At 37.8% G+C, this 16763-nt stretch overlaps 2 protein-coding genes across 6 annotated transcripts in view; one reads left to right on the top strand and one right to left on the bottom strand.

Moving 5' to 3' along the window:
• The window catches only part of vps54 (VPS54 subunit of GARP complex), a 136196-nt gene extending 134364 nt beyond the window's left edge, over positions 1 to 1832 (top strand). For all 3 annotated transcript variants that reach the window (XM_069931701.1, XM_069931698.1, XM_069931699.1), the window contains 2 exons: positions 595 to 689; positions 1422 to 1832. In XM_069931701.1, the coding sequence (XP_069787802.1) occupies positions 595 to 689; positions 1422 to 1527 (201 nt within the window). In that variant the 3' untranslated portion in view covers positions 1528 to 1832. The remainder of the gene's footprint in view (positions 1 to 594; positions 690 to 1421) is intronic.
• A 2917-nt stretch (positions 1833 to 4749) lies between these two features.
• The window catches only part of ugp2b (UDP-glucose pyrophosphorylase 2b), a 64786-nt gene continuing 52772 nt past the window's right edge, over positions 4750 to 16763 (bottom strand). For all 3 annotated transcript variants that reach the window (XM_069931711.1, XM_069931712.1, XM_069931710.1), the window contains exons 7-10: positions 14480 to 14677; positions 9607 to 9849; positions 6403 to 6507; positions 4750 to 5186 (exon numbers count right to left, since the gene is read on the bottom strand). In XM_069931711.1, the coding sequence (XP_069787812.1) occupies positions 5079 to 5186; positions 6403 to 6507; positions 9607 to 9849; positions 14480 to 14677 (654 nt within the window). In that variant the 3' untranslated portion in view covers positions 4750 to 5078. The remainder of the gene's footprint in view (positions 5187 to 6402; positions 6508 to 9606; positions 9850 to 14479; positions 14678 to 16763) is intronic.

Below are 16763 nucleotides of genomic sequence, written 5' to 3'. Positions count from 1 at the left end.
AGTGTGCAAGAAGATGGTGAGACCACACTTGGAGTATCAGGCACAGTTCTAATCACCAACTACAGGTACAGGAATGGTAGCAAGCTGGAATGGGTGCAGAAAAGATTCATAAGAATTTTCCAGACTGGTAGTCTTTACTTATAAGAGGAGGTCTAATAGGCTGGGACTTACTCTATGAAACATTGGAGGATGAAATGGGACATTTTATAAAGGTTTATAATATTGTGAGGGGCAGGTATATTTAGAGAGATACACATGGATATGGGCTGAATGCAGGCAAATGGGACTAATTGAAGTAGTCAGCTTGGTTGGCATAAACTGAAGGGCCTTTTTACTATGTTGTAAAATTTTGATTCTGCAACTCCAAATATACTTGTTTCCATTTAATTACAGAATTGTACTACTATAGTTTCAATTTTTGTATTGCCCCTCCATGTGATTTGAAAATGAAAGCATCAGTGTTTTATTTTTAGCATTATAAAGGTCAGTTGGCAATGGGGCCAGTTGTATAAGTTCACTGGAAACTTCATGTAGTACTTGTAGAAGGAAAATGGACCAAAGTACAATTTAACATTTCTCTTTTTGAACTTTTAGATGCTGTTCTTGAGAATCAATTCAAGTTTTAAAGTTCACTTGAAGAGACAACTTACCCGTTTAAATGTGGTGAATGATGGAGGGCCTTTACATGGGTTTGTACATTTTTGATGGCACAGATTGTTATAGTTTCCCCATGAATGTATTTGCATGTGGCTGAACATAGTCTGTGATTCATCAGTATGATTCGGCAGAATTTATAGTGTAATTTTTCAGATATTTACATTTAAAACACAGATGTTTAAGAATAGTAATTAGGATTTGATAAATGCTGCTGGAAATAGTAATGTAAGCACCACTGAGTAACTTATTTTTAAAATTAATTTTCCAGCAAATGTTTTTGTATTTTTTTATGTCTAGGTATCATTGTAAAATTCAGTGATTTGATTTAAAATAACATTGATAAAATTTTAAAATATGTTTATTAGTGTTATCGCCATTTAAAAGCATCAGCTTAATGTTTAGACTTGCCTTTGAATGCAATTGGTGGAAATGCGATGGCGATTATTTTGAACTGGAAAATATCACAAATTAGTTTAAAATTTAGCATCCCAATTGCTTTAAACAAATTGAAGCAACCCAATTTTTACTCATTTGTTTGTTGAACCAGGGTATTCACAGAATGAAGCACTAAATATAAAAGTTTGATATCAGAGCTGGTGTGAGACTTAGAGTGACATTCCTTATTTCTGTTATGCAAAATAAATGTATATGGAGATTGGCTGAGAGGCACAAAGAGATAGTTGTCACAGATGCATTAAATTGTGCATTCTAGTCCACACCAGGTTCATAGCCAAAACTAATTTGACAATCCATTTCATCTGCAGGCTTGTTGCATCAGACCTTGCTTTCTACACTGGAAATATTCAAGCATTAAAAGGCCTTGAGAGTTTGGACATTAACATGACGGAAATATGGGAGCAGAAAAGGTGACAGTCTGAAGAACATCTCTGCATGCTGAGACTTTTGATGATCCAAGACCTTCACTTCCCTCAGAATCAAATAAACAAATGACAGTCCTTCACTGGAGCAGCATCTCTCAACCAATTTGAGGCATGTTTTAGAGAAAATGTCCTTCTGAGAGCTAATGTTCAGCTGAGTGTTTTGTTTTTAAAACCTTAAATAGGTTCAAATAGCTGTGGACCAAAAGCAGTACTTGGCTTGACTGGAAGACTGCATGTAGCACTAAATGATGCTTTGCATCTGATTTATTTGTATATTAAACCTTGTGCAATCAATCCTAACACTATTTTTAAAAAAAAATGACGGTACAGTTTATAAAATATCTTTTAAGCAGTTGTAAGTTCATGCCACAATAATTCAGAAATGGGAGACTTAATAATCCAGGAGCTTTATTTTTTTACAGACCTTTCTATACATTTTTAAAGATCTTTTAAGTGGTGGTTGCAAATATGATGTACAGTATGTTTTCCCACAGCCCAGTCAGTTGTTCAGAATTTAAAAATCCAAGTGTTTCAACATTAGTCTCCTGTAATATCCTCAGCAGACAGCAACAATATATTTGCAATAGTTTTCTTTTCTCAAGGGAGTAGCATATGGCAGGCTCCTAAAATAGATGCTTAGGAAAGTACTTCTGTGCTTAAAAGCCATCACTGGGTTACACTTAACATTTTGGTTAAGGTTTTTTTTCCAATCTATACCTATAAATGAAGTGATGGATTGGAGATCATTTTGTGGAGTTTTGTGCCATCTGTAAATAGTATTAATGGTGGCTGTCCTTAATATAGTCAAGTGCCTGTTTATTTTCATGCAGTGCAAAAAAAAATCAGTATGTGCTGCAAGGAGTGAAGTCCACATTTACTGTGCCTAATTCCACACTTATGGCATTGAACACCATCTTGTCTCCCTTCTATGCTGCTGCTATAATTTAAAACTAAGCTTGCTGAGGATTTGATAATATCTAACAGTAATCTATCAAAATAAAAGTTAAATGGAAGTGATTAAATTTTAATGAGGTTTGTAATAAAATCATTGGTGCTTCAAGACCTCTGGTGATCTAATTAGAGAATTGTTTGAACAGCCTTTACTTTGCTCAAACCAAAGATATCATCTTCAGATAGAAAGCAAATTAATTCTTTGCAATCCACTCTGGTCTTCTCTGCATCATATCTATGTAAATATCAAATAGAATAGTTCAACCTTCACCTCCCATTCCTGCACTGCCCCTTTACCCAAGATTCACAAACCCAACCATCCAGACATTGTTTCCTCTTGCCTCATCTTGACTATCTTTTCTCCTCTGGTCCAATCCCTTCCAACCTACCACAATACCTCACCTGCCCTCCTCTTCAGTGACTTCAGATTCCCCTAACTGGACCACTTCACCTTCATGATGGATGTCCAATCCATTTATACTTCCATCTCCATACAAGTCTTAAAACACTTTGGTCAGGTCTCTGGTCCAGAAAGAGCAGTCACCCTCTACCACCACCACACTTCTCATCCACCTGGCAGAACTTGCTACACCTCCCTATTTGTGGGCTTTGAGGAGCAATCCATGCTGCAAGCCTGCACAGCCAAGGCCCCTTATCTCTTCCTCCACTATATTGATGACTAAATCCAGGCTGCCTTATGCACCACAATGAGCTCGTCAACTTCATTTATTTCGCCGCCAACTTCCACCTTGATCTCAAACTCACCAGGTCCACCTCCAACAACACTCTCCCCTTTATGGATCTCTGTCTTCATCTCAGGAGACAAGCTTTCCACCAACATTATAAATCCACCAACTACCTTGACTACACTTCCTCACACCCTGGCCCCTGCAAGGATTCTATTCCCTTCTTGTAATTTCTCTGCTGCATTTGTTCCAAAGATGAGGTCTTTCTCTCCAGATCTTCTGAAATGACTGAGATACCATCATCAACTCACCATCTGCCACCAGACGCAACAAAAGCAGGATTCCCCTTGTCCTTATCTACCACCCCTCCAGAATTTCCAGCACTGACAACACAGGATCCCACAACCAGACATATCTTCCCCTCTCTGCCTTTTGTAAGGACTGATCACTCCCTATCAATCATCCCTCCAGCACCTTCTCATGACCACAGGAGATGCACACTTGTGGTCACACCTCCACCTCACCACAGTCCCCAAACAGGCCTTTCAAGTGAAGCAACAGTTCACTTGTATATCCATAGGATTGATTTACTGCATCTAGTGCTCCCTTTGTGGCCTTCCCTACATCGGAGAGACTGGGAGATCACTACTTTGCTCTGCATCCCACTTCCATTCTCACATGTCTGTCCATGGCCTCATGTACTAACCTGCCAGGACTACCCATAAATTGGAACACTTCCTTTTCCACCTGGGCACTCTCCAGTCAGATGGAATTAACATCAACTTTTCCGGTTTCTGCTCACCTACTCTCTCTTCCAATCTTTACCTCAGCTTTCCATCCCCTTCTCTTTCTATTCACCTAGTCATCCCTCCACCCCCCCCAACCTTTTCCACCTATTGCATCCTTCCTTTACGACCATGTCCCTCCCCTTTACCTTTTTAATTCAGATGCCTGGTGACATTTTTCTTTATTTTGATGAAGGGCTCAATCCTAATGCAACATAATGTTATTTTTATCTTTGCTATATAAAATACACTGTTTGACATGCTGAGTTGCTCCAGCATTGTTTTTACATGTTAGCTCATCTAAATGGGTTGTTCTTCTACTGGAAAGGAGAAGAAAGCCTCAATCATCTGCTGACTAGGTCTCTTTTTTTGTGTTCATCCTGCTTAATGAGGATAAGGTTGCTTTCCATCACGACTAGCTAGTTATACATTGAATTGGAATCCTTTTTGCTCCCCCTCTGCAATATCCCCTAAAACAAGGCTCTTCTTAACGAACAAAACACTAACCTCTAATTTCTTTCAACTGTTGATTTTAGTTTTGGTTGCGGGGTTGTTTTGATTCTCCCTTAAGGCAACCGATCATGGCTTTCGAGGTTGTGGCAATTTCTTAATTCCTGGGAGTAAGTTTAATCACGATGGCAAATCAAAACCTTTTGAATTCTCTTCATCCCTCCCCATCTCAAAGTGTGTATATTGGGAAGACGGGTGCTCAAATAGTTTACCTTGCCTGCACATTGCTTTGGTAAGTATAATGTTTTTTTAAAAAAACATTCTAAACTGCAAACAAAATAAATTTTCAAAGTGCACTTTATTACATTTTAGTGACATTATAGAGCACATACTCTGACTGGAGAACTTTGGAATATAGCTCCAGAAGAATTAGCAGATTTTTAAAGTTCAAGGTTCAAGGAAAAAGTCGCTTTCTGTTATATATTTTTAAATGGCAGGTCATTTTGAAAAGAGCAGTCAGGTTTGGAATAGAGCGAACTAGGTTTTCACATTCAAAGCCAGAACACCTTCATTAATTCAAAGCACACGACTGTAATTGGTTCTCCTTGTGCTACTAATCCCATGATGGAATTTTCAGTTGTTCATTCCAGCAGTTTAGGATCATCGTTCTAATGATCCAAGATTCTCAGATTGCCTGAAACAATCTTATTTTCCAATATGGCCCCTGGAGGGATATCAATCCTGTCTCCATGATTTGCAATGATGATGACTGTTCCCTAAAATAAAAAGAAATAATTGTTGAGTTGATGTATTCTTTAAAAATATAGCCTGCATCACCTCTTCAATTTTCTGCTCATCTGTCCTGGCCACCTCTGTCCCCAGACGCAACAAAAACAGGATTCCCCTTGTCCTTATCTACCACCCCTCCAGAATTTCCAGCACTGACAACAGGATCCCACAACCAGACATAACTTCCCCTTTGATGTTTTACAATTTTCCATAAAGAAAACTGCTGATATGGAAGCTCGATGAACTAATGGTGTGGAATAGAGGCATGTCTTATAAAAACACAAGTGAGGCCTTTGGCCATAATCTGATTCCAGAGGAGCAAACCATTAGTGACAGTCTCCTTTTCCTGCATCCCTACAATTTATTGTCTCTCACGTGCCATCAACTGCCCCTTGATTCATTTTACTGTTCACCTGAACTGAAGGATAAATTAGAGTAGCCAATTAACCTACCAGCACAGTTTCAGGGTATGGGATCAAACCACAAAGGGGAATTCTCAGTCTAAGATGTTCCATGACATTAATATATTGATATACAGTATTTTATCTTGTACTTGCTCAACCAACAAAATATACAAAATGTTGAACCTGCCATCAGACTATCTAACTGCAAATGATTGTGAAGATAAACTAAATTCATTTGCATTCAGATGAATCCAAAACATTTGTTACATTATTCTATTCCCCTGGCAAATATTACTATTTCATTACCTTTGTTTAACTGCACTTAAAATGGAGGTATTATAAATATGTGCACTGGCTATAGAGCAATTGTGAAAGATACTAAATACATATGGTTTTCATAGGATTACTGACTAAATAAACATAAAAACTGGCTCTTAAAAATTCAAAAATCAATATATTTACAATAATAGGTGCAATTTACTAGTTAACTGTCTTAGCTATCTAGATAAGATTCTAATTTGATACCAGAAATGTATAACCACTGCCAGTTCAGTGAGCAGGAATTTGCATATTTTTCTTTTCAAAACTATAAAAGAACTCATTCATGTTTACTTGGAACACCTTCAGTGAGTCAAAAGTTGGCTGAGGTTTCTCCAATATTTCATAACTTCAATTATGTGACTCAATCCAAATATCTTGTTTTAATTTCATTAACTACAACACAGCCAATTGTGATACAAAAATATTTGGTGATTTTGAACATTAATTTAGAGAAGTAGTAACATTAACTCTCACTAACCTTCAATACGACATGCTTCCCAAAAGTAACATCTCCTGAAACAGTAAGGTGATCTAATTCAATTATATCTGGTATACTCTCCAACCTGGTCAGGTAATCTTGTACCTAGTAAAAGAAATAAATTTACATCAACTTAACTATTATATTTTAACAGTTTATCATTACATTTTATTTTGGCCCACCTACCACGTTAACATCTATACACCAAACAAACCAACAGTTAATTCAATTTAACTTCAAAAATACTGAATTTAAAATAAAGAAATGCACCCTTAAAACAAGTTAGAACCACACCAACTGCTGTAATTTCAAGTTTAAAAACAATTTTTCTTAGATGAAAAATGTAAATTTCTCCTTCCTCATTATGTTCAACAAAGAATGACCAAAATGGGCACACATCCAACCTATTCTACATTATTTGTTAATACCTCTGCATTCTCCACCCAAAGAATTTGCATTATATTGCAGTATACTAGTCCACACCTATCCAATTTCAGATTTGTCAAGTGTCAGTGAAATAGATTTAAGTGACCTGCTTCCATGAAATAGACCCTCCCATTTAAGATCTATGGAACTTTGGAAGATTGCAATTCATGCATCAGAATTATTCCAAAATAATTAGCATACTTACCTCCAGTGTGTCCCAGTGTGGTCATTTACACGGACACTTTTACACAGCCTCCTGTGTGGCGGAGTTTGTTGGAGGGGAAACATCATATTCATTAGGCCTGTTTCTTATGGAGTGGCTGCAATCAATTTACACTGCAGCCGCTCTGTAAAAATATGTGTAGGGGTACGAGTGGAAAAATTACAGGATGTAATTTGCATTAAAAATTTCATCCCAACATTTTTACATGCCACTGGAGCAGAAACTTTCTGCTGTTCAATGACTGCAAAAGTGTCTAACTACATATCACAGCCACCTTTTCTAAAACCCTGAGATCCAGTCCAATCATAAGCTAATTTCTCCTTCTCTAAATCTAACGTTCTCAACTATGTCTGGAAGTTTCCCGAGTCTAACCCAGTGGTTCTCAATCTTTTTCTTTCCACTCACATACCACTTTAAGTAATCCCTATGCCATCGGTGCTCTGTGATTAGTAAGGGATTGTTTAAGATGATATGTGAATGGGAAGGGAAGGTTGAAGATTACTGCTCTTGATCCGATTGTTATGGAAATATTTTGCTTGATAAAAATTGTCATTGGCCCATTTCCTTTGGAGTTATGAAACCCTGCACATAATGAGTCAATTAAATACAATTAAAACACTGGTTTTCAAACTTTTTCTTTCTACCCACATACCACCTTAAGCATTCCCTTACTAATCACAGAGTACCTATGGCATAGGGAATACTTAAAGTGGTATATGAGTGGAAAGAAAAAGGTTGAGAGCCACTGGTCAAAACCGTTGCTGTGTCCATGGAGAGAGACAAACAGTAAAATTATTTGCCAATTCCCTGTATGTCATTATTATTTAATGTCTCTATTAAAAAAAAATTAAAGATTTTCCTTTTTACAAGTGCAGTAGCTGTTATTATCATCTTCCACTTTCCCTCATATACTCCAGTCATTTTTCCTCTGAATTAAATTTTCCCCAATCAAACTTACTGCTGTAACATTATGAGATTATGCCTGTTACTTGTTAGCATTGTATGGACCACTTTTTTTGACTCAGAGGTAGTTTACAACAAATTTCCATGTATTAATCGAACAAATGCTTGCCTTTGTATGTGCCTAAAACTTCACTTTTGATTCCCTTAGATTTCAAACCCAGGTTTCAGAAAGAGCTACAATTACTTTTGTACACGTCATGAATTTGCTTTTCCTATTATTAAATTGGTTTGTGCAGTCTATTAAAATTCCTTGCACAATCTTTTGTGTCTTTGATGTTGAAAAGCTTTCTGTAGGCCTACAATATGTTCTCCCCATCTAATGAGGGATATCTAAGCTTGCATCTTCTCTACCCCCTTACAATGACCATTCCTTTTCCATCTCTCTAAAGTTAAAATATTTAATTCCCAACACAGTCACGATGAAACCCTGTCTCTGCAACAGTTATTAGATTGGTACAAGAGACTTGAACTGCTAGCAACAGTTGAGGCTCACAAAATTGCTATTATACTAACCTTTGGATTTGAAGGGCATTGTGCTTCTTCCATTTCAAGTTGAATTAAAACAGTTCATGCAATATTATGCACTGCATCAGATCGTGAAAAAATCCTGACAGGGATGGTTTCTTTTATACGTTAGATAATTCTTCAATCACTAATGATGCTTCCTCAGTGCAGATCACTACTGTTCAAAACATTGAACCTGCTTGTGTCTGCAGAAAGAGCAACTCTGCATGGAGAAAGCCAGGTACCAGGAGCATTAAACAGGATTCCCAATTCTATGAAAATTTACACAATTGATGGCAAAACAGTAAAACCCCTGGTATCTGGCTCCAATAGGGATTGGTAGATACCAGATAAATGCATTTTCCTGTTGCTTACATTGCCTAATGAATAAACCTGCATTAAGAATTAATTAAAAGACAAAAATGGTATACTGTACTTAACACTGAACGAACTTTACTTAAATCTTAAAGCATTTTATGTTAATTTCAGTCACATTCTTTGAAAACATTTGACCATCGCTGCATCTGCAGGTTCCTCCTCTTTCATGGAGTCACTTGGAAAATGAAGAATAACATTTTAATTAAACACCCCCCCCACTCCCACTTTACAGATAAAGCCTCTGAGTGGAGCAACTCTTGCTAAGCAGGGATAAATAGGCACTAAGAAAATCACCCCAATAGACTTCATCCTAGGCATTGCCATTGCTGTTTCAGACAATGTTATTCAAACAGCTGCTAAGAGCAAAGCATGACCAAGGCACTCCACTGGATGAATGTTTACTCCCATCTTCAAAGGTTTGTGATACTTCAGACATTTACTTCTACAATTTTAAATGTATATTTTTACCTATTTTTTTTTCATTTATTTTCCACAATTTTTTTTGCCAGTTGCTTGAATTTCAGATACCAGTTTTACTGTAGTATGGTTTCATTTATTCTCCATTTTTTTTCCCCTTTCAAGTCAATGTCAGTTTGGCGGGTTAGATCTGAAAAGTATAGTTTATAACCATGCAAAAAGTAAAAAGCTAAAAAAAGAGATAGTGCAAAGGCCAACGAATTAATTTTGAAGGGCATCACTTATATCTTTACCTTAGTAAAGGAACTTCCCAGCTTCACCAGAGGCACAGTTCGGAACTCTCGTTTGTCACTCATTGTTAACGATCCAGCATTAAGACTATAAAGGTTTGACATCACCAGCATGAGATCAGAGGTGGTCTTGACAGGCAAGAAACGACTACGTGGCACGTTAACACCCAATGCATTTTCAAAGCACTTAATAGCTGCACCTACAGCTGTCTCGAGCTGAAGCACATTCAGACCTTCATCCAATGTCTGTAGAAAAACAAACAAATGTGCATTTATTTCTTTTGAAGATGGAAGCAGCCCATGGCAGGGCATAATAACACTACCAATGGAGTTACCAGACACAAAAATTGGAGGAACAGAGGTTAAGTGTGCTGGTGTTCTGGCAACACACCAAGCAAAATACATAATTTCAGATATAAATTGCTATGTTTGTTCCTTGAAGAACAATCTTGTGTGATTTTAACAACTTTATTTTTCGAGCCGTTTTGACCCACAATGCATTCTACTTCCATCGTAGTCAACTTTTGTTCCCGTGCAAAATGTGTGTATTGCCTACTGGGAAATGTAGTTCTTTATTATACACACATAATAACGTTCCCCTTTTTAAAAAAAAAGAAAAAAGCACAACTCTATGTCTACATAAGGGTATCTACATTCCATGGCCAGCCTCTTTCCATGCAGCAACTTTCAATCAGTCTCTGAGGTGGTTAAAAAGTCCTTTTTGGTCTGATATGTGTTTCCACTGATGTATTTGCTGCATTAGTATTTGTGGTGCAGACAAGATCCCATATGGTAGCCAATAGAAGTGGTATCTTCTTTGTGGAGTATTGAAAGTGCATAGTCTCAAACCTGCCTCATCTGGCTTCATCTACCAAAACCCCAATTGAGTATGCTAAACCATTTGGCACCTGCAAACTGGGACACGATTTCCTCCCGTGTTGGCAATTTAAAATGTCCTTTCTTGATGGCTTTATTGAGATCTCTTGGGTCCAGACATTTATGCAATGGACCATTTTTCTTTTGCACAATGACCAGTGAGCTGACCCAATCTGTAGGTTCTTCAATTTTCTGTATGGTTTACATCCGTTCCATGCATGCATGGACAACAGGAGCCACTGTTTCATCGACATGGATCTTGACATCTGTGTATTCTTCCACGAGGGTTAAGTGCTCATCTTCAGTGTGTGAAGCCACTATGAAAACTCTTTTCACCAGGTTGAGCTCTTCACATGCACTCAAACCTAATAGCAGCTGTACTTTCTTTCCTACAATCAGTAGCTGTGACTTTAGATGCTGCCCTTTGTGCTTGAAGATCACCCTTTTACTGGAATATTCTATCCAGTGTAGCATGTAACTTTTAATTCACTTTGATAAAGCTTGCTCTTTATGCTAAGGGTCTTTTAATCATCCAAAGATAACAGATTCACCTGGGGTCCAGAGTCCATCTTAAATGGAATTACTGTCTTACTGTCTCAGTCACTGGAACAATCCATTCAGTTTTTCCAACAGCAGCAATCTGCAATGAATCCATGGAGAATTCCTCCATTTCTTTGTCCACTGTGTAAACCTTTCTCTTGGTAGTCCCTGCTTTGCAGCACTTTATAAAATGATTCTTCTTCCCAATTTATTGCAGGACTTTTCATAAGCAGGTCACACGTTTGGAATAGGTCTATCTCCATACCTGTTGCATTTGCTGTTTGAGCCCACCTCTTTGCTTTGCTGTAGTTTTGGGGACACTCCTGGTGCTCTGCTTCTCTGTTTTCACTGCATGCACTGTGCAACTCCTTAGCTTGTGCTCGTGTGGTCTCTGCTGCCCTACACATATTCACCGTCTTTTCCAGTGTCAAATTCTTCTCTAAGCCCATTATCTGGAATTCCGTAAACTATTCTGTCTCTAATGAGAAAGTTTTCAAATCTCCAAATTTACAGGACTTACTCAGTGTGTGAAGCTCAGCTAAGTATTGGTCGAAGCTCATATCTTGTTTCTGGTCACAGGAGAAAAACTTTAATCTTTCCAATGTGACGTTTTTACTTGAACAAAATTCGCCTCAAATTTTGTCATCGAAGTGTCCAATGTGAAAGCTGTTTCATCAATTTGAAAACTGTTACAGATGTCCAAGGCATTTTCACTCATCACGTGTAGAAATATAGATAGTTTCAGTTTTCTCCCCCGCCCCCCAAAAATTGGTCTCTCCCGTTCTACCAGCCTCTAAATAAATGTTGAATCGCTATTTGAAGTGCTTCCAATTATCGGTTAGATTGGTGGTAAACTGCATCAGTATGGGAGCATTTAACTTATCCATGATGTGAACTATTGTCTTTTCTTACTTACATACTTCTAACACCATGTAACATTTGTTCCTTGAAGAAACACCTTGATTGGTTTTAATGTTTAAACACCATTTTTTGAGGTGCTTGAACCAAAACGCACTCTATTTCCAACATAGTCTACTTTTGTTCCCGTGCAAACCGCATAGTGGTTCTTTATTATACACACACAATTAATAATACACATATCAGATTATAACAACATGTTCAGAATTTTTACTTTGACAATAAAAAATTTGCATACAAAACTATCAAAAGTTATAGGGAAAAGGTTGAGGACCCTGTGATATCCATCTCTGAGGGTGATGTCAACATCATTCGAGAGGGTAAACCTTCACAAGGCATCATCAGGCCCTGACGGCACGCCAGGCAGGGTACTGAAAATTTCCGCCACGGACATTTTCAACCTCTCAGTGCGCCAGTCAGAGGTTCCCTCCTGCTTCAAAAAGGATGCAAGAAGAGCAGTGACTCAATGACAACTGCCCAGTAGCACTAACTTCTACTGTGATGAAATGCTTTGAGAGACTGGTCATGGCCAGAATTAACATGTACCTAAGCAAAGATCTGAACCCACTGCAATTTGCCTTTTCATCACAATTGCTCCACAGAGCTCTGGATCACCTCAAAAACAGCATTTCATATATACGACTGCTCCTCATTGACTACAGCTTGGCCTTCAATACCATTTCCTCAGTGCTGGTCAAGAAGTCACAAACTCTGCCTCTGTACCCTACTCTGCAACTGGATCATTCACTTTCTCATCGAAAGACTACAGACAGTACAAATGGGAAACACTATCTCCTCCTCACTGATTATCAACACAGGCACACCCCAAGGATGTGCGCTGAGCCCACTGCTTACTCATTATATGCACATGACTGTGTGACACAATTCCAATACCATCTAAAAGTTTGCCAATGACACCACAGTTGTCGGCAGTATCACAAACGACAATGAGAAAGTGTACGGAGGAAGACAGATCAGCTCGTTGCATGGTGTAACGACAATAACCTTGCGATCAAAGTCAGCAAAACCAAGGAGATTATGGTGGATTTCAGCTGGAAGTCACGGGAACACAACCCAGTCCTCATCAAGGGCTCAGTAGGGGAGAGGGTCGGGTCAAGAACTTCAAATTCCTGGGTGTCAACATCTCCAAGAATCTGTCCTGGAGCTTCCACATTGATGCAATCACAAAGGCAGCTTGCAAGCAGTTATACTATGTGTGGTGTCTGAGGAGATTTGATATGCCACCGAAGACGCTCCTCAATTTCTACAGGATTACTGTGGAGAGCTTCTGCCTGGTTGCATCACTGCCTGGTATGGAGGCACCAAATCTCAGGACAAGAATAAACTCCAGAGGGCTGCCAACTCAGACTGTGATATCACAGGCACAGACTTCCCTCCATGAGGCATTGTCTTAAAAAAGCAGCCTTTATCCACAAAGGTCACCACCACCCAGGCCATGCCTTCTTCATTCTGCTACCATTGGGGAAAAAGGTACAAGAGCCAAAAGACGAGCACTCAACAGCACAAGGACAGCTTCTTCCCTGCTGCTATCAGATTCCTGACTAACCAATGAACCAAAGACATTGCCTTACTCTTCGTGCACTATTTTTTACTTTTTTATAGTAATGTTGTAAGATGGTTATAATATGAATGTTTGCTCGATGATACTGTTGCAAAACATCGAATTTCATGATGTTTATGACAATAAATTCTCATTATTAAAAAGCATTTTTTGCTTCAGCAAAAAAAACTACAATGAAACCAGTCACATTCAATTTGCACATTTCATCCCTTCTAAACATCTTGCCTCACAAGTCTAAATTTCTTTTAGCATATTCAATGTTAAATAGTCATTTTCACATAGCGATAGTTCACAAATAACAAGTGATATATGGCAACTATTGTGCTTTCAGATGTTTCTATTGAGGGGTGTACAGACTGCAGTACTGGTAGAAGAGCCCTGTTTTTTCACAAATTTATCATCCCAGACATTTCTCACGATGCAGCTATTCCTCAATACTGCACAAAATATCAGGCAAGATGTTCAAATCCTTGTATAGAACTTCAAAGTATAATCTGCCAATACTGAAGCAAGTGTGTGATACACCCAGACAGTTCAGTTATAACCAATCCAAACACATTATTCTAATTTGATGTAAATTTTCATAAGCGCACCGAAATATTTTTAAAATATTGAATATTCCAAACAGAAAACAATCCATATGGGGTAAATTTAGTTTCTGGGATATTGCAGATTACCTACAATATGATCTTTTAAGATGACAAACAGCAATTCTTGTGAATCACTTCCAATAGAATTCAACAAGAAAATCTGCAGAAGTTGGGGTCTAGTGCACACACAAAAGTGCTGGGGAACTCAGCAGATCACGTGGGACCCTTGGGGAGTCAAAGACATTCAGCCCGACTGAGTTTCTTCAGCACTTTTGTGTACAGCATTTTACTAGAATCCTGGTGAATAATATTAACAAATTATAACTTTTAAAACAGAAATTCAACCATATAATTTTATAAATTAGGTTACCTTTGGATTTAAAATTATTTCCATATCGATAGCATTTTGCTTTTGTAGTCTTTCAATTGCAGTCAAAGAAATCCACAAGTTATTGGTGTTGAAGATCTTGAATTTGGTGACTGATTTAAATTCATCAACATGTGCTTTAGGTACCTGAGCAATTTCAAGTAGTCTCAGCTTTCCATCATATTGAATGAGGGTACCACCCTGAAGAGGAATGGCAAATAGGAAAAATAAGCAAACATTACAAGATATTAGGTCTACTTTCAAAGAGTAACAAATAGGGAGTAATTCTGTGAGTCAAGCTCAATGTACTGAATTCAAATATGAACTAAAATCGTTATGTCGACTGAAGTATTCCTGTTTCATATAGAATAGCCACTTGTTGCTTCAGGGACAATTGTTATAAAGAATCAGAATACTGAACATATATGGAAATGATATGGATATTGAAACATTGTTCAAGAGAAAATGGCATAATGCTTTGCTTACATAACACTTGCTTTAGTAGCAAGAGATGGATTTGTGCTTCCTGGGGCAAAATAATTAACGGGGCAGTGCAGAGGATTGTGGAATTTAAAGTAAAAGACAACCTGGGAGGTCCCAATCCAGAGCTACATTGGAAAATCCAGCTGTCCCACAAGTATCCAACAATGGTCATTCCCAAATAAGGTTCTAAAAGGAAAATATTATCCTATGCATGACTGAAGCAGAAATAGGTCAGGAGCATAGGGTTGACTCAACTGAATTTCCAGTTATGTGAAATATTATGGGCCCAGAGGACCCCAAAACCCAGCAGCAATAGAAATTCACCAAGACAAATGATTACTTAAACAAAAGTAGTTTTAAATTTTCTTTAAACATAAAAACAGGATCAAACTTTAACTTATTACTATTAACTTAACCCCCTTCTAATTCTAAGCGCACAATGTAATGTGTATAATTTCAGAAAAGTTCTTTGATTCTCACGTCCAATCTCACTTCTCACTCCTCCAAATTCACTGGTATCAGGCAATTCTTAGACTGTGCACAGAATTTAACATTTAGGAATTTTCACCCAGCTCTGGTGTTTAAAAGTAATTGGTTACCGCTCAGGAAGGTTCTCGTTGGTTTCAGAGAAAGATTAGTTGCTCATTAGACACACATAAACCAATTCCCTCCAATCAGCTACTTCAGTGAATTGCTGAAGAAACTTGCCTCATCAGGGTTTTCCAAATGATAACCTTTTCTTCTGCAGGTCACCACAGAGTTCCTTTTTGTTTCCCTTATTTCAGGTGAAGCACTCTAGCCAGCCATTTCCTCTTGTATGGACCACATGGGTTGTTTCAACAGGCTGACCATAGAACTCACTCCCTATCTTCAAAATGGGGTTTTAAACAAGCTGCCAGCTTTTCGCTCTCTTCTCTCGGTTTGCAAAACCACACGCCTTCTTCGAACAGCAAACTACACCCAGACAGATTGCGGCACCGGACCCGATGTTGAGCCCATTCATCTGTTGCCCCCAAAACAACAATCCATTTACCCTGGCCTTTGAGTGTCTGGTTTGAGCAGAGCTCTTGCATTTTAAATGTTATCTGTTTTGTGAAGTGTCTTGTTTGTTTGTGACCTACATGAAACCTCCCCCCCCCCCACAATTTATCTCCTTTAAAACATACAACATAAAATATGATATAATCCATCACAGAAATAATTGGAAAACTTTCATTCTTCCAGAAAAAAATCTAATCACAAGATTGGAAAAGCCTTTACAGCCTTACACCATTGAAGTTCTAAGGAGTAGTATTTAAAATAATTGCTCTTTACTAATGTAGCATTCAAGGCAAATAATTTCATTTTTGTAATGTACAACTTTGAATTTTTCCTTCAATATTTCAAGCCAAACACTGGTTGTTTTTGACTGCTTTTGCTTTGTTTTTAATTGGTTACACTTTCTTAAAATTTATCTCCATGATAAATTGATTGATCCCTTAAAAATACAAATTGTTTTGCATAATATTGAATTTATGGGAGCTGCTCAGTTTACTATAAAAATTGCTAATAAGATTTTTTTTAACTGATATTTTTGTGTTATTTTTGCATACAATTTGATTTAGGAAGCATTATTCCAATATGAGCATTATTTTACTAGTTGACTGCTTCCAAATACAATTTTATCTGTTCATGGAAGTAGGTAACATAGTTTCCATTTGGTGATTTCACTGTACAGGTACACAATCCTTTATCCGGAACCTTTAGGGGACAGTGTGTTCTGAATTTTGGATTTTTCCAGATTTTGGAAAGCCAGATTTAAGCC

Source organism: Narcine bancroftii, chromosome 4 (assembly GCF_036971445.1).
Source record: "Narcine bancroftii isolate sNarBan1 chromosome 4, sNarBan1.hap1, whole genome shotgun sequence".
Classification (NCBI taxonomy): domain Eukaryota; kingdom Metazoa; phylum Chordata; class Chondrichthyes; order Torpediniformes; family Narcinidae; genus Narcine; species Narcine bancroftii.
This window is presented reverse-complemented; position numbering and strand designations above follow the sequence as displayed.